The 18,844-nt window shown below is 38.1% G+C and overlaps 1 protein-coding gene across 3 annotated transcripts in view; it reads right to left on the reverse strand.

Annotated features, from left to right (window-relative positions):
• The window catches only part of LOC139621272 (phospholipid-transporting ATPase ABCA1), a 166,579-nt gene that overhangs the window by 92,540 nt on the left and 55,195 nt on the right, over window positions 1-18,844 (reverse strand). For all 3 annotated transcript variants that reach the window (XM_071477564.1, XM_071477566.1, XM_071477565.1), the window contains exons 18-28: window positions 18,627-18,743; window positions 17,857-18,028; window positions 16,759-16,890; window positions 15,973-16,112; window positions 15,082-15,219; window positions 9,251-9,465; window positions 7,117-7,192; window positions 3,964-4,166; window positions 1,671-1,719; window positions 834-941; window positions 645-677 (exon numbers count right to left, since the gene is read on the reverse strand). In XM_071477564.1, coding sequence (XP_071333665.1) covers window positions 645-677; window positions 834-941; window positions 1,671-1,719; window positions 3,964-4,166; window positions 7,117-7,192; window positions 9,251-9,465; window positions 15,082-15,219; window positions 15,973-16,112; window positions 16,759-16,890; window positions 17,857-18,028; window positions 18,627-18,743 — 1,383 coding nt within the window. The remainder of the gene's footprint in view (window positions 1-644; window positions 678-833; window positions 942-1,670; window positions 1,720-3,963; window positions 4,167-7,116; window positions 7,193-9,250; window positions 9,466-15,081; window positions 15,220-15,972; window positions 16,113-16,758; window positions 16,891-17,856; window positions 18,029-18,626; window positions 18,744-18,844) is intronic.

The raw sequence follows: 18,844 nt of genomic DNA on the forward strand, positions 1-18,844 counted from the left end.
GGAATGGACATTAACCCACCATGTTATTTATCATCTATGCATATGTAAAAGCCCCACTGAGCACGTTTCCCAGCGTAGCTAATGGACTCAAATCAAATATAACTTAGGTGTTAAACCTGCCAGTTGCACGTGCTCATTCCTCATTGTAGCAATTTTTTTTTTTAACATACCATACATTTTGGAAACACTATTTGGGCATGACTCAGGAGAAGAGGGGTGATAAACAAGAGCTCTGTAGACACCTTGGTTTTGTGTCTCACACTCTCCAAGAATACTGTTACTGAAAAAAGAAGTGTTATATTTTTGCAGTAGTCATTAAGATAATAAAACATATTCTGATTGAAAACCATTTTCATGATGAAAGACCTGTATGAAAGTGAATTTCTTTCATACAGGCAAAATTGAAAAGGTGAAAAGACAGGTTAGATAAAACTGTATGGATTGGATGGAAATTCTGTTTGAAAATGACTCATTCTGGGGACGGAGCTCTTGTTTATGCCCTCTTTTCAAAATGGCTACTGAGGTGAAACAGTCAAATTAAATCCAAACTAAATGAAGTTAGTCACTGAAGAATAAATGGTGTGCAGAAAAACTGACATTTGCTTCTATAAGAGTCTGCAGTGAAGGCGAAATGCAGCACCTACCTTCCACTTTACTTGTGAATCTTTCTTTTATTTCTGCATGAGAAACAGGAAGGAACAAGACTCAAGCAAGAGTAACAGTTCATTTTACTAAATTTCTATTTGAAATACAGTAACACCCATTGATATTAGTGACTACTTGACTTCTTGCATTTTAAAAACATTCACAATGATCAGTTTGGAGAGACTTGCCAGTCATTCCAGAGCCTTGTCCTGGTGCAGTGTGGATGCTGGCGATGCTGTTCCGTTTGGATTCACGGGAGCTTCTTCTGCAGTCTCTCACCAACAGCTCCTTTGTTGCTGTGGGAATACAAATAAGATATGTTTTTTGGCCTGACCCAATTTAAGGTTATAAATAACAATACGAATAGCTACCTGCCCTTTACACTGCCACGTTATTGCCTGTAAAAGCACAAGCCCAGGTGTTTTAGCAACGTGAAGGAATCAGATTTTTGAGATAAACTGAAAAGTAAAGTTGTTTTGTGATGGATATACACAGAAAAACTGGAGATAGTGCAGATGAAGATTTATCTGCTGAGGTCAATCAATGAGCAATAACAGTTAGAGTTTATGCAATATGTCTGCACAAGGGCAGATAAAATAACATAAACTCAAGAAAAATGATTTTTACCTGAAAGTCACTGTTGCAAATATTGCAAACACTGGTGCAATAGAGGCTCAAACTAATACAGTGTAATTCAACAGCACTAAATGTTGAAGGCGACACAGAACTGTCTCGTGTAGCAGCCAGATTTTGCCTCAAAAGTAAAAACCAGTCGCATAACTTTAGTGGAAAGATGCAAAGTTAATTCCACAATACATCAGAGTATTGATGATGAGTATTGACATGAGAGTGTCATAAGCCGAGTGAACAACGTAGCTCAGACAAGAGGATGTTAATGTTTAAAGAAGGAATATGGCAAGGGATTTACTGACTTGATGTGACTTCACACACTGTACATGTTTTTTTGTTTTTTCTTGTGTTTGTGATGAAGCTACATCAGTGTTTCCCAAGAGATGCCACCTTACTTTGTATTTCTGTGTCCACTCCAGTATCTTCTGCCACTTTCAGAAATATCTGTGAAAACAAATTATTTATGAGTCACGTATCTTATGACAGCTATGATATGTTTCCCATCACCTTACAAGCATCCACACGAGCAGGATGAATGCAAACCAAAGATACAGCAGTCAGTGTGTGTTATTCAAGCTGCTATCATGGCTAGAGTTTGACCTACCCTCCTAACTTAAGTGCTCTCAGATCTGATGCAGATTATCAACTCAAGTTCTTGTTTAGAATCAGACCAGGGTTGTGCATCCACAGCGGCTCTAACCTTTACTTGAACACCTGCCAAACGGCCTCTCTCAGAGAAGAGCCCTCCTTGACTTCATTTATTAATTCAGGCCATATGTCAAAATAAATAAATCTTCCTATTTGTGAAAAATTACCAAGTGACTTTTCCTTATTTCATTCTGCTGTGCATGTTAAGCCTTGTTTCAACATCTGCCCTCTAAAAAGTCTCAGCGCACTTCAGGGAGAGACCCACTGTGATTTAACGTGTTGAATTATTTCAGTCAAAACTACATAAAATAGAATTACTGAAATCATATAAACACTCAGTAATGCAGGTGCTTGAGAAGGCTTTTGGTTACAATGACCAGATGAAATGTTATTATATGATTAACTGCAATGAAACATTCTATCTCTCAGCCCTTGTTTATTAGTGGAGAATCGCTGCGTGTTTGAGTTGAAGTATTGCTGGACTTCAAAAGAAAACATGGATGGGTGAAATAACCTTGTCGTGTCTCAATTTTCGATACTCAAAAGGAATTATTCACACTGCCTGCAGGCCACGAGTGTCTGATTCATGTCTGAGTTACATGAACAGCATTTTCGGTTTTCTTATCCAAGATGCGTCTACATGCCAAACACACTGTGTGAGTAATCTGCACAATCTGCAGTAACAATACTATTACTACTATTACTGCTGCTCCTAGAGGGTCAACGCATATAGGGAAAGTTTATTTGATTGCAAGGATATCAGTTTTACAAATCAGGTAAAAATGTGAGGCAAAATGGCCTTTTCCAGAATGATTTCATCAATCTTATCATAATTAGTTATAACCAAATTTATTCACTTTGTAAAAACAGGTACTTTATCTAAGTTTGGAAGGTTGAGCTTTGAATATTTCGGGAATTCTCCACCTCACTTTTCTAATTGTAGACATGACTGTGAAAACCATATCTTTCCAAATCAACAACTTTTCATCAGCTGCGAAAATCACACTTATTTATCAGCTTTGTGACAATCCTTTATTTCTTTTTTTTTTTCTTTTTTAGCTAAGCCGCATCTTATCAATGGTTTATTAACTTAAGGGTTAGGGTAACTTTTTTCAATCTGTTAAGGAACATTAAATCCTTCAGTTTGTCTGAAAAATTTAAAATCAGGAAATGCTCCTGGTTTATGTTGGACAGCAAAGATGTATTTTCATCATGAAGTTCTTCAGTGCATCTTGGCAAAAAGAACAGAAAGTCTGACATAAACATGATGCAAAAAGCTGAAATATACAAAGTGTAAAATCTAGCAGAAATTAAAGCCACTATGTTTCTAAATACACTGATCAAATGAGGTCTATTTATATTTGCTGCTCATTCTAATTTGCTTTAGAAACAGGCTCAGGTGAAGCTCTGGTTCACAGTCTGCAGGGCTTCAACCACTGATACGTAACGTGCAGTAAAGCCCACAGACGCCCTATGTGACATTTATTTGAGACTGAAACAACATGATAAAACACTTCATATTGGCATCAAAACCATCACAGCAGACATTTTGACTTGTCAAAGCAGGATTAATTAATGATAGCTGCATTCCTTTTAGTGGACACTGACAAACTGGGAACTGTAATTGCAATTACTTGGCTGAGACAGATTCTATATTATATATGATAGGTCTCACAGCTTTTAAGTTATTACCTAAAATGTAAAATTGCTTGTTACAGTGCTACCATTTAGCATAGTGGTATAATTTGTGATGCAGAGACTTGAAAACTGTCCACCAAAACTTTGATTGCTTACAGACTCTGAGAGGCAGACAAAGACAAACAAGAGAAGAGGGAGGCGGAGAAGGAGGAGCAGAAAAAACATGTAAGTGTGGTATGAAGTGAAATTACAGCACTAACAAAAGGAAAAGAAGAAAAAGAAAAACAAGGTTAACTTTGCCTGTAGATGAACTTTTATGTTCTGTTATGTCCATGTAAGTGGGCAGTCTCTCTATACATGCACATGCTTCTATCTCTTGTGTCAATCCCACGCTCAGCATACCTCCTCCAGCGTGGTGTCAGAGATGCCGTAGCTGGTCAGGCCAAGGTCAGCCATGGCCAGGTCGAGTTCTTGGAAGAGCAGCGCAAAGGTCCCATCTCTTGCCCCACTATAGGGCAGTATGTAGTTGATCTCCTGACCGATGCTCTCCAAGAAGACCGCCTCAGGGACATGGCGCCGCACAAGCTGACCCACAGCTGTCAAATCTGCCAGACGAATAGCCGCAAAAGAACATCAGATGGCAAGACTGCGCACACACATACAACAGACCCTCGTGGATAACATACATTTCATCCCTGTTTTTATTTATCTTTCATCGTTTTAGAGAAAGTTATTTGTTAGAGTGATGTAACACAAAGGGAGTTCAAGCACAACCACAACTACTTGCTGATAAGAAATACAATATGTAAATGACAACATCTTTCACACAATAAACTCAACATTGATACAATGTAATACCAGAGAAACTTCACTTTTAAAAACTAATGTGTAACATTTGGGATGACAACAGACCTGGCGCTCTGACCTTTAAACATACTGAAACACATCAGCAGACAATTCTCCTGCCTCATCCATTCTGAAGCTGGGTCTTAGTGAGAATCAATCAGGACACTGTCGCAGAATGCACTGCATCCGTTATTGATCCAGAACCGCTCATACATAATTACTGCAGCTTAACAACCAACGGCGTGGTGCTTTATGAAGAAGTAAATGGATCTGCTTCACACATCATACTGAATTATTTGTGAAAATGTGTGTTTCTGTCTGTTTGCTGGTGTGTGTGTGTGTGTGAGTGAGAGTGTGTGTGTGTGTGTGTGTGTGTGTGTGTGTGTGTGTGTGTGTGTGTGTGTGTGTGTCTGTATTTTTACTTGCTACATAGTAAGGACCAAAAAAAGTATTTTACTAACAGAGTGAGGACATTTTGGGAAAGTGAGGATATTTTGGCCGGTCCTCACTTTTTGAGACACCTTCAAATCACATTTTGAGGGTTAAGACTTGGTTTTAGAGTTCTGGTTAGAATTAGGTTTAGGTTAAGGTTAGGGTCAGGGTTAGTGTTAGGGTTAGGCACTCAGTTGTGATGGTTAAGGTTAGGGTTAGGGTAAGGAGCTAGGGAATGCATTATGTCAGTGAGTGTCCTCACAAAGATAGAAGTACAAGTATGTGTGTGTGTGTGTGTGTGTGTGTGTGTGTGTGTGTTTGTGTGTGTGTGTGTGTGGGTGGTAATAAAGAGAAATGTACTGTCAGTTGTGGAATATGATTTCTTTAATGGCATTTTCTAGCTTATATGTAAGCATTATGCCTATAGTCATTTTGAAGAAACACACGGGTTTGATTTTGATTTATTTTCCATGCATAATAACCTGGAGCCCACCTGAGAGTTTTCTTCTGATCGTGAGTTTGTTTGTTTACACCATCATGGCCAAGGATGATCAAAACAAATAAAATAAACAGCATCATATGTTGTGAGTCTGCCAGTATTTCTGCTGTTATAATTCCAGTAAAAAACTGAAGAAAGTTTTTAATTGTCTGAGCCATTTGCCAAAAACACTCTAGTGTAAGCTCAATGATTAATTGTTTGATTAAGACTTTGGTTGTCAGTTTTGGAGTGTTAGCGTAACATCCTGAGTTTTAAAAATTCAAAATAAGAGTGTGCCAAATGAGATTGACAGTAGTATATTAGAAAATTGCTTAAAATATGTAATTAAAGCATCAATAATCTGTGCTTTGTAGAACTGATTTGATTTGACGTTATCAGAGATAATGAGGGTGAAAATTTGTCTCAGTTTGTAGATTTCTGAGTTTGACTTGTGAGAGAATCAGAGGAGTTGGGTTATTCTTTTTTTCATCAGCTGTATGAAAGAAACTTAATGTACCCTCCAACATGACCGTACAAACTGGGAAAAGGAAATATGGAAAATATGGAAGAGACAAAAGCTACACATGGGAAAATATGAACTGAGCAAAATAGAAACCGTTAGAACAACCATGAGGATAGATGGCTTGATGTAATACAGATAAAACTGTTTGACTAATGCTCATTCATGTTTAATGTGCATGAGTTATGCTAACACTGTATCAAGATAACAGGGTTGAGCTACTTGTGTACATGGTAGATAAGGTTTGTTTTTGATAATGATTGATATAAGATATAGACTATATGGCATGGATGGGCATATATTGGAAATCAAAATACATTTTACAGTACTACATTAGGCGATGCCTTCTTGGCAGCATTGGGCATAAAACTCCTCTCAAATGTCACAAATACCTGTATCTTTACATCTAGTTTCCACAAACTTTTGCACTGAATATGAAGGACCAAGCCTGCTGTTATTTATTATGGAAGTGAATGTCTCGGCTCAAAACCTCCTTGTGAAGTCTCACCAAACTCTGGTAGAGTGGGCAAAAGTCACTTGAGACTGTACCTCACATGGATGTCACATTAGCTGTCAATGAGCAGAGCTGAGGAGCAAGCCCAACTAACAAGAGGACATGAAGCGTTAACGCTGTCTACACACACAAAAAAAAAACAGCACTGCTAGAGAGGAGCTGAGATCATCCTTCATTTGTCATTATCTGAAACAGGATGTTCAAAATACACCATATTAGGTTCAAATATCCATTATTTTCCTTATTGTCTCCCAGTTTTTCTGCACTCACAGAGCTGTCCTAACCCTCTCTCTGTCCTTTCTCATCTGTATCTGAAACTTTACTTTAAAGTGCACTCTACTAGTTAGAACATTTCAACAGCATCTCAAGGCACCAGCTACTTTACTCTTTCTGTGGTGTCCGTTGGTTTGGTATTACGTGGAAAATCAATGAGCTAATGGATCTTGAGCACATGTGGATGATTCTATTTTGAGAGGTTTTATGGTTATTGCTTGCCTATTTTTGAACTGTCCATAGTTTTTTTTGAAGACTGACAGACATGGAGATGGGTTACCTGCCTTGCTGTTTGTTATAACTTACTAATGATAAATTACTAATTTAGTAAATTTACAATTTTTTAAAAATTTTTTATATGAAGGCAGAATTTTCAGTTTTGGACGAACTATTAGCACCATTTTTAAATGTTGGTTGTATGAATTATTTTCATGTAGCATAAATTTGACAGTGCAAATCCAAAACTGGCAATACCAGAGATAAAGTTCCTACCTGAGGGATCAGAGGTGCTCCAGCTTTGGCTGCCGATGCCATCGTCTGGGCTGCCCCTCAAAGGACAGTCTTTCTCCTGTTAATCAGAATTGGATTAGAACAGCTTTATCATTGCTTACCACTTAGAATGATGAACAGTGCCTCCTTGACAACTCCTGTCTTGCATTAATCAAATAATGGATGCCATCCACAAGTTTCTATTTAATTGCTCTAAACATAGCTGTGTGCATGCAACAACAGGTAATGTTTTCAACTTGTAATGTAACATGAAGGCACAGTCTTTTCAGTCTAAGACAATACAGAGAAATGAAACTGACGTTTTAATTTCAACAAAGTTTACATAAACCTTGTTACGTTTTTAAAGAACTTTATGACATTTATTAAATGGGGTAGGACACTAAAATGTAATCAGGACAATCAAACTGTGTCCAGCCCCGTTTCCTGTTATACTGGCTGTGTAATTGCAAAATCTTCCAGTGAATTACAAAGTTGTCATCCAGGAAAGGGGGTACTATTGTACCTTGGCCACAAAGGTGTTTGCATGTTTATTTATTTATTTCAAACAAATGACTCTTCTCACCTCAAAGAGCCTGCAGACTAATGGTAATTGCTCTAGCCCTGCTGGCATCAGTGCATCTTGTTCATTTGCTCCTATTGATTAAAACTAAGTGTGTGAGGCACCATTGGCGAGCAAAAGCGAGAATCACCCCTCTCCCCGGTGACAATTAGTATCATCCAGCACGTAGGCGTTTGCCAATTCTCATGCTGGGAGAGACTAAACACAGATCATTACAGGGGGAGGGTGGCAAGAGAGAAAGGGAGCACTCAGGAAAGTCAGAGGGAGCCATGCTCAATAATAGACTAGAGAGAGGTTACTATTGTGTCAAAAGGGCTTTCAGCTAAAGTTCTTTCCATGATACATTAAGGTGAAAAAGAATGGTACCCTTCCAATTACAGAAGATTTATGTGAAGTTATTTTAATAAGGATAAAAAGGAAGGGTAACTGTGTGGTCAGACAGGGGTTCTAATCACCAAATATGTGTGTCTGAAGATAATGAGACAACACATTCAGTGATGTGTCTGTCAACAGCTTTGTGCATTGTTGAAATATCCTTGAGAATACAAAAACAATGGATTTTGATAACTTACTTATGTTTATTATAACCTTTTTATTCACTTAGGAAAATATGTCACATTTCTCAATGTTCAATGTTAATTAAAACCATGTAAAACATTGTCAAAATAAAATATGTTCTGATGTCCTCATGGCATAGTGGAGATGCATACAATATAATTGCACCATGGGATATTTGTTTCTTGCTTTGTTTCTGTCACTACTGTCCACTTTCAAATAAAAGACAAAAATCCAAAACACTATCTAAAATAGATACTATTATGACTTAAAATCTGTAAATATCTCATTTGAATATTTAGTCATTTAGCAGACGCTTTTTATCCAAAGCGACTTACAGAAAGGGGAGGATAGGGCCACTCAGAGCGGGATTTGAACCAGGGCCGCCTGCAGTGAGGACTATAGCCTCAACATATGGGGCGGGTGCTCTACCCACTGAGCTAAACACCGCTATAAGTAAAGAAGTAATATAAGTAAACAAGACTGCAAATCTCACATGCTAATCAGTGCCAAGTTTTAGTGCTTGACAATCAGTATCTAAAAACTAAAAAGTGATAAGAGGGGTTCAATTCCGTTTCAACAAATCTAATGTAATATCTAAAATATCTGAAAAGTTTCTCTCTTAAACAAAACCACGGTAGCTTCCAGGAAGACACTAAAACATAAAAATATATGAGTCAATATATGGCTCATTTGATCAGTGTGTTCAGAATAATGGAAACAATGGCAGAAAATGTGGTTGCAACAACCAGCTGTATCCAGGGCTGACAATCAGCTTATTGCTAAAAAGGAACAGTATGTACTATATATGCTTGAAGCAGCTTTGATCTTTTCTTTAAAGCATACCAGTGTGATTCAATTATAGAATGAAAATCCACCAAGTTAGAAAATTACTGCATAAGTGGACAATAACATAACATGCTATCAGAACAAATAGGTAACAATTACAAACCTGCTAACTCTAATGAGTACGCAGAAACTACATACATTATCTGTTCGTACCTCTGGGGCCTGATTGTGTATAATACCCTGACGCTGAGTTGTCATCTTTTCAGTCCCATCTCGGACCAGAGTGAGGTAGTAGCCGCTGCCAAAACATTTCTTTAGGAAGAGTGAGGAGCCACAGCAGCGCATCTTGCCATGGGAGATGATGGCAATGCGATCCCCTAAGATGTCTGCTTCATCCATGTGGTGTGTAGACAAAATGATAGTGCGACCTGGAAAGAGGCAGAGAGAGAGAGAGATTCAATCCATGTCACCTGTGCACAAAAAGAGTGTGCGCTTGATGCCTGAAGTGGTGTGGTGGTGCGCACCCTTGTTTGTGAGTCACACACACTGCGTCTAAAGTAAAGAATAAAAACACACAAGATTGCAAATATAAAAAAGTGAAGGCACAAACTGGAAATTCTGAAAAAATAAAGAATATCTCTGAGGCATCTTTCTCTTTGGACCTTGTTTGATTTGACAACTGTTGTTACGAAAAAGAAGTCTGAGGAGAAGAGATGCCATGGATCACAAACTGTTCAAATCAAGCCAATATCACAATCTGTCTCAGCATGGTAGTCACTTTTTACCTTACTGCTGATTTGACTCTGTTTGTTAGCCATGCTTATCCACATGGCAACAAACCAGAAGATTGCATGAGTGTGAGTCTGGGACAAAATGAAAATTATGATAAAGCCCACCCAAAGCCTACTTTCCAGCTTTTCTATGAGACCACATTCTATTCCAGTGCTCCCTTTTGTGCTGCGAGTCCTTGGGTTTGAGAGGCATCAAACTGAGCACAATTGCACTGACAACTACAACATGCATTGCAAGGTTATTCACAGGTGTTCTAATCCTTTCATATCATGCTGTATCAGATAACACATATTAATTATCACATACCCCAGAAATCATAAAAAAGAACTAGATCTGTAATGAAGTCACAGCATGGTCATGTCTCTGCAGTTGACGTGAAAGCAGTATCACAGAGAACTGGGTAACTTTTGATCCTATCATGTTTTAAAGCAGACACCCATGCCTTTATTATTAAGTGACAAAGAGAGAAACCTGCTTAGATGTCAGTGACTTTGAAAAGACTGTGCTAGTTCAAGATAATTACAGTTTTTTTTACAGTTAAAGGACCAGTGTGTAGAATTTAGGGGGATCTATTGGCAGAGATGAAATAAAACATTATGCACTCATTAGCGTATAATCATCTGAAACTAAGAATCGTGTTTTCATTCCCTTCATATCTACATACAGAGCCGGTCCTCTTTCATGTTGCCCTGCCATATTTCCACAGAAGCCCAGAATGGAAAAACCAAACACTGGCTCTAGAAAGGGTCTTTCACATTTTTACATTCCCTGAAGGCCTCCATAGGTTACCCTTTAGACTTGAGAAGGGAGGGGTGAGGGAGGGTATTCAGTTGGTTTGTAATCTGCAACTTCACAGGTAGATGCCACTAAATCATACAAAATGGTTGTTTAATAAGGCCACAAAATGTCAATAAATGGTACTTGCAGCTGGATTTTTAGCAATGCTAGCAGCATGGCTCTGTGGATGGTAATGCCACTCTGTTGGTTCACCACTTTGCTCCAGACTCAAATATTTTGTCAACCATTCAATGAATTGCTATGGCATCCAGTACAGGCACTTATGGTTACTGGTATAGTGAAAGGACGAATCCTCATGGCTTTGGTGATCTTATGTCGCCATTAGGTTTACATTTGTGGTTGGGAATAAAATGTCTTGACAGCTACTGAACAGGCATTCATGTTCCCCACAGGATGAACTTTGGTAATCTTTAACTTTTCCTTGACTGACATTATCAATTAAAAATATTAAAAATGACACTTTTTTTTCATATCAATACTTCAGTAGCAAAATCCCATCAGGCTCAGTTGCACTTTGCGTGGAGTTCGAAATAGAAAATGTTAGCATGCTAACATGCTAAATTATGGTGTTGAACATGGTACACATTATACTGGCTTGACATCATGTCATTAGCTGTTAGCTCAAGTATAGCCTCACAGAGCAAACAGCATGACTGTAGACTCTAAATCTTGCTAAGACATTTGATCAGCAAGTATCAGATCACTGCATCTGCTTACAGAGATGACAGATGTGTCATATCAAGTATACTAATGTGAAAACATGATAAGGAGATCTACACTTAGTAAGTAGCTGACTGGATGAAGTTTTGACCCCTTCTTCACTGAATATGCTGGTGTTTATTGCAGAAGGTCAAGTCCTCTGCTGAGCATGGCAGCTTTTTTTTGCTGCAAACTGGTTGAATTTGTATCTTCGCAGGTCGTATTATCCCAGGGACAAGGACACACTCAGGTCATTAACTGCAGCTCCATGCAGCCATTTTGCTTGGCCAACTATTTCCGCTCTCTCTCCCCCGCTCCTCCTATTTCCCCCCTTTTTGTGCCCTGCCACCAGCTGAGCTGCTAAATCCATCCGTTCTCAGTTAAGTATTTCTGCCTTATGCTATGCCAAGCAAGTCTGGATCCCTCAATATACAAACTCAACAAAATGCCCAAGTTGAATGAATGCCCACAACCCAGTCAATTTAACATATGGGGGGAGAAAAGCTTTGTTTATGAAGGGGGTGGGCTGAGGAGATTGCATGAGGTTTAGTTTGACTGAGCCAGCTCATTCTGTATGAGATGCTCAAACTCACAGATGATTTTCCTGGGGATTTGTTGTGGTTTACAAGGAAAAAAATAAAATAATCAAAACGCACTGCATCATCCGTGAGTTGGGAGCAAAATAAATGTGTTTGGAGTGCAGATGGCCCACAAAGGTATTCTGATTTATAGTGTGTTGCGGTGCATTACAGCACAAAGTGATATATCAAACGGAGTTGGGTGTGTTCAGGTAAATTGGTAGCACTTGCACAACGTACAGCAAAGTGAGGCTGGAAATCTGGTTTCTGTTATTTAGCTTCCTTCCCTCTAAATCATGCTGATAAAAATGGATTTCACAGTGGTTGAGTACAGCTGGACAGATATTATGTATACCGGCAGTGAGATGAATTACTGGACAAAACTGTATTAACTGCTGTTTGTGGCAATCAATTCAGATCAATAAATTTTTTTTATTACTTTGCAGTTTACAGCCTGTCCACTAAGTTTAAATAAACAGACGGGCTTGTAGTTTTGATTAAATGTGATGAGATATATAATAAATAATAAGATAAGATAAGATAAGATAATAATAGATTTTAAAAAATGCTAGAAATGCAAGTTCAATGCCAAGTTTTGTTCACTACAAGAGTTTTATTAAATGTTTTTAAGAACACTTGAATATGGTCTGTTGACAACTGAAAGTGGATTGATGTGGATTGATGTGGTTAAGGAATCTGTAATTATTATTTTTTTGGTTGCAGAAGATGAGAGAATATTTTCTAGTTTGATGATGATGTTCCAAGTACTACAGTTTAGTGATTACAGCTTGCTTTTGTGTTCCCTTCCATCTTCTACTTCATATTTCATTGAAGAAGTTCGATTTTTATCAAATTATTATTTTTTTCCCAAAAAAACCTACAGAATGGCTTTTTTTCTATGTCATAAAACGACTTATGTAAGATCGCATGCAAGAAACAAAGGCTAATACATTTTTATGCCATTTGTACTGCAACACTGGCTTCAACTGTACATTAATCTGTATTCCTGGGAAAGAAAATGCATTAGGTATGCTACTTGAATTTACAACTGCCAGAGAAACTCTAAAAATGCATGCAACTGCAATCTGAGTCTACAACAAATGGAGTTGATACAAACATCCAGCTTGTATTTCACCAGTAAATATGTTTTCAAGGTAAGTCTTGGTAGACAGAAAACTATTCTGCCTATTGTCTTTTTCTAATGATACATACAATATAGCCTAATTATTTAAATTCAGTAACAAAATCAAGCCGCATACATTTTCTGTAATGGAGCCATGGAGATGATTATTTGAATAATTTTTCCTTCATGTCAAAACTGTACAAAAGTTAAATTTTTGTTTCTTATATCTCAGAAGTGTGAAACAAGACATACAAAGGGAATGAAAAACAACATCTTGTTCTAGTGTTCTAACAATAATATTTCCCACAGTTTCTTCGCACCTATTCTCACAAAGTAGCTCGCCTGCCTACATGTGACAGATTAAATCTTATTCTAAATGCATAATTCACTGTGTCAGTTTTCAAGGTGGGATTCAAGATTCTCAATGCTATAACATCAGCTATAATATACTGTTTATTGCATATTTGAGGAGCAAGTTTATGGAATTTAACTGCATAACTGCCGATTAAATCCTTATAACTTGAGGGATATTAATGTTTTTACTCTCAGTGATGACATGGCTGCTGACACAAGCTGTTAAAATGAAATATTCACTAATTTGGTGGGAGAAATACTTGGATATAACAGGTTTTATTAGCTTTGTAATCTAAAATATATTAGGCTATGTATGTGCATGTGCATCTACAGTATGTGAAATTAAATGTCACTGCAGTAAAATAGTTTTGCAAGATTTAAAAAAAGCCTTTCATGGTACCAGAAAAGGCTTGTAAATTGGTAGTTATCAATTATAATCAATAAATTAGGCGATAAAAAATGATGCTGCAGCAGCAAAAAATGCAAAGCTGAAGGCACAAGGCGGAATGTATAAAATCTATTATATGGATATCATCCTTGAGGCCCATTTTACAAGATAATGAGAGGGGTAATTTAATAGTAATCAACTTCCAGTAATGGATAACAATTAAAAATTCATAATTTGCTAATTTTTACTTTAAATCTTCACCTTTTACAGTAATTTTCTCATGACAGATGACAAAAGAGACATTAAAAGCCACCTTGAATGCATAGATAGTAGCACTTTTTTATGAACAATCCCAGCTTATAACAAGATAAATCAAGCATATTCATCTTAAAAATACACTGGGGGCTTAATTTAATCTATAAATGTGTGTACAGTTTGTCCATGTTCCTTTATATCTCGAGCTCTCATCAACCAAATAAGTCCCTACTGAATTTAATGAAAACAGCATACACTAAGGGCAATCTGGTCAACCTGTCTGTGTGAAAAAGCTGCACTGTTAATTATCTATGAAGAACCTCAATATTAAGTCCAATTTCAGCTTTCACACAAATAGACTGCCTGTAGCCTTTTTTGCTTAATGACAAACCTTAGTAACACTGTGGTGCAAATAAGACTGGAGAGGCACAAAACATGACTCATTCAACCAGCCTGAATGTGGGTGTTCTCATTATAACAGAGTTATCTGCGGCTCCCAATTGGAGTGAAAGGACTTGATTAGAGGGAGAGAAGCTAATGACACAGTGAGGGCTGAATGTCACTCAATGCACATTAAACATTTAGACATCTGCTCAGAGAATGTGTTCCTATAATGTCTATGTCCTGCTTACAGCCACTAGCAACCACAAAGTATATAAGGCCAGAGAGTGACAGGCTGACTGATATGGCAGACAATTAGGGACTCTGTTAAATAGCAATGTCAATTAAAGCTTCTTGGATTCACTTGTCTTCACTTGTGTTTCAATCTGTTCCCGTACAAATTACAATTTCTCTCCACCCACAATTGAGTGTCACAGAGAGCAAGGCTAAGAAAATAACTGCTGCTGCTCGAGATGGTTCATTACCTTAACAGCTCTCATACTGGATACATTTGAGCCTTGTCAGTTAAAAGTTTACCTGGAGTCAGGCTCAGTTTTGGAAAGTTTCTGGGTTTGAAAGAGATCAAACACGTGCTATGTGCATTCCAGTCAATCCTGCAAACATAGGGGACTTCAAAGTCTCTAGTGGAGCCTTGGTTTTACCACTGATCCCATACCTTGTTTGTACTTTAACAGCAGTTCCCAGATACCCCTGCGGGCATAGGGGTCCACTCCTGCTGTAGGTTCATCTAAGATGACGATTTTTGAGCCACCAACAAAAGCTATAGCCACGGACAACTTCCTCTGCATGCCACCTAGAAGACAGAACAATCTATATCAGCTATGGTTTTTTAGTGATATATTATGTCTTGAACATGTACTTAAATAGACAAAAACATGTACAAACTGCAGATGACATAAAATGGATAGTCATCGTTGTCCTGGGCAGTAGTTCCTGTAATCACTGAAAAAATCCTACACAACCATCTGTCAACATTATGTTTGGACACAGAATTGAGAACTGATTATGGGATAAATGTGCTGAGATGTACCTCTCTGTGTTTTATTGTCTCTTGCATGGTGCAAGATGATTGATGGCAGGGAAGTGGATACACCTTACTACAGTTATTCCAGTCTCCACTCATAGCCAGCTCTTCAAAATGCATCCAATGTAGTGCTAATGTAGTGGAAATGTCAGCATAGATCAACCTTGAAAGTCATATTTCAGTGATTTCTCTCACAAACCATCCGTGACTGGGGACAATTTATCAAGCAGGACTTGCTCATGCCCCCCAGACAATGAATTACAACCTGTGACACACAGGTACATCGCATGTGTTCGTCAAGACAGCTGCATGCACGTGTGCTGGCACAGGAGCGATGTAACAGCGCAGCTTTCTCCTGAATAGAAAGGATAATCTACAGATGATATTCCTTCCCAGGGGGAATGAATCCACCGAGCACACAAACTGATGCACACATCAAAAGCAAAATTTACATCTCAGCATAATTTCATTCAGACCCTCTGAGATACACAGATTCAAAAGATGTCACACATACAGACACACCTGACAGGTTCTTAGCAAGATCCTTCCGCTTATGTGGTAAACCAACATCCTTAATCATCTGGTCCATCTCAATTTTCACCTCATCACGGCTGCGTCCTTTCAGCCGAGCATAGAAGTAGATGTGCTCCTCCACTGTCAGCCTGGCGAGGTGAAAATAATATCATAACACCCCATTTGTATGACATGTGAGAAGGTATGGGTGACCAAAGAGGGCGTCCCATGCAGTTGTTTGAAACATCCATGGTGTCATTAAAGCATTTGGCAAGATGATCCAGTTCCAATCTAACTGCACTTTGGTGAACTGAAGTAATATGTCGTAATGTCTACCTCAATGTTTGCATGAATATTTTAACTCTATTTAATACAGATGCTTTAACTGTGTGGGATTAATATTAATGAAAGTAATTTGCAGGTGCTGAGCCATAATTATGATGTAGGACTTGTGTCGAGTTACAGTCGTCAGTTTGTGGAGAGAGAGAAATAGAGGGGACTCTAAAGGTGAACTGAATAATAGCTGGGAATGATGCCATTAGGAGAAACTTAGTGGATGGAGAGAATCAAGTTCATTTCAATTTTTAACATAAAAAAGGTAAAGTGATAATGATGTGTTGATGTGAAAAATAACCTGAGCCTGAGTCCTCATTATACATATGATTAAATTGCTCTGTAATGACCTCCCTCCCCCCCACTTTCTTCTTCTTTTTTTAATAAACCAGAGGCAAAACATGATTATACTAATGGCCAGTTGAAAACATGGATGGATGGCTATCTGCTAAATTCACTCACTCATTAAATAAGACATTGTGCTGTGGGCACATTCCCAAATACTTCCGGATGCTGTCCATGTCAGTGTGGATGTCGTATCCATTGATGAGGGCCGTGCCTGATGTAGGCGGGAACAGTCCAGTCAGAATTGACCTACACAGAAAAAAAGACATAAATAAGACACAGCCTGATAGCCTGATTACATAACTTGGAGATTAATTTGGGTTGTTGATTTGTACATCATAATAAATAATCATTGGGAAAAGGAGAGTTGCTGCAACCTCAAAGCCACTGGTAGAACATAATGGTGACATTTTGTCCAATGTCACAAACATATGCTAATTTAATTATCATAATAAAGGAGAAAAGATTTTTCTGTCACACATACTGACAAATGGAAGCAGCATGTCATGCTGTATCAGACGATTTGGAGAACTGACTGTCCAAATCATCTCCATTAACTTGTCCTCAGTCTCAGGTCATTAATAATGTATTAATTACTGACAAGCCTGAGCAGAAAACTACCAAGCACCATACAAAAGATCACAACACACAACAGTGCAAAAATATTAAAAACAACACTTGTTTAGACATAATTTCCGTATACCACCAAGAAGCAGAAATTCAGTGAAACACTGAATCTCACAGATAGATAGATGCTCTGGTATCTTTCTGGGAATGCATCCACATACAGTGCTTCAGTGTGTGACAGAGTCCTTCCCCTGTCCTTTCTGTTATTGTGCTCTGTAATGTTTCGTTACAGTGGCTCAGAGCGGATGTCTTCCCTTCAGCCCTTAGTCTTGCATCACTTGCTCCCTCTCTCACTCATTCTTTCTGGGCCACTGGGTTTCATTTATTTGCTGTCATCCCAAACCCATTCCAACCTCTCTACTATTTTTATAACAGCAATTAGATAACTCTCACTATCAACACAACAGCTGACTCTGTGTGATAAATGTCCTCTCAGAAGATGTCACTCTTTGAAAGCAGTGACCACTGAATTAATGTAGAGACAGTACAGTCGGTATTGTGTACAAGTTAGATTAGTTGCACCCTGTGAAATTACATGGACACTGAGCCAAGTGGCAAAGCATGGAAGAAACAGATAATACGACTCACATCGTGGTTGTTTTTCCAGCTCCATTGTGGCCAAGAAAAGATGTGATCTGATTCTCATAGAAGTCCACACTTAGTCCATCCACAGCAAGCTTCTTTCCGGTCTTGTAGATTTTGACAAGATTGCGGATCGAGACCCCTGCCTTCATATTGGGTGGTGGTTTCTCCAGATATTCTTTAGAAACACAACAACACACACATACAAACAGAGAACCCAGCATAAAAGCAGTTTATTAGATTTATCTAAGATATAAATGTCTTAAGAAAAAAAAATAATGGTACAAATGAAACAAAACACAAAATAACAACAAAATCATTCTTGATAATATTTACTGATTTGCATCAATGAGATTTGCACACACTAATAAAAAAAAAATTAAATAATAAGGTTAACAAAGACAAAATCACTGAATATTCTTTTAATGGCATGTAGTCAAAAAGTAGAATGAATACACTACTTTTCACTAAGACAAAAATAACTTTAGCTCACTCCCCTCAATGTTAATTGGAAATTATTTTTTTTAGCAAGTTCCTCACTTGAAACTCACCTTTTTTCCCTTCAAAGCGCCAAAGTCTATTATCACCCAATGTGACAAATAAGGTGCTAATGTTTGTTTGCAACCCATCCCAATTAACTTACACTTCTTATTAGAACTCTGTTCCCGCTTGTACATGAGCATGAACTTGAGAATCTGACAAATATATAATACCTGAGTAGGTTACGCTGTAATTACACACTACAGGTGAGAACTGAAAATTCTATGGCAGTTTACCATTATGTACACTGGAGTCCGTCAGCAAACCGGGGTCAACGTCAGTCACTGAAGCTCTCCCACACCAATAAGATGCAGTGAAAGGAAAGTACCATGGCTTAGGGATTCCATATTGGCCTGGGATTGAGCATGGAGAACATTATTAACATTTTAATAACGACCTGGCTTAAGGGAATATGGCACTTTACAGTGTAGGTTTCCTTTTGACAGCCTGGCAA

This window comes from Trachinotus anak, unplaced genomic scaffold (assembly GCF_046630095.1).
Source record: "Trachinotus anak isolate AG129_WGS33_773 ecotype Australia unplaced genomic scaffold, CSIRO_AGI_Tana_v1 ptg000005l, whole genome shotgun sequence".
NCBI classification, from domain to species: Eukaryota; Metazoa; Chordata; class Actinopteri; order Carangiformes; family Carangidae; genus Trachinotus; species Trachinotus anak.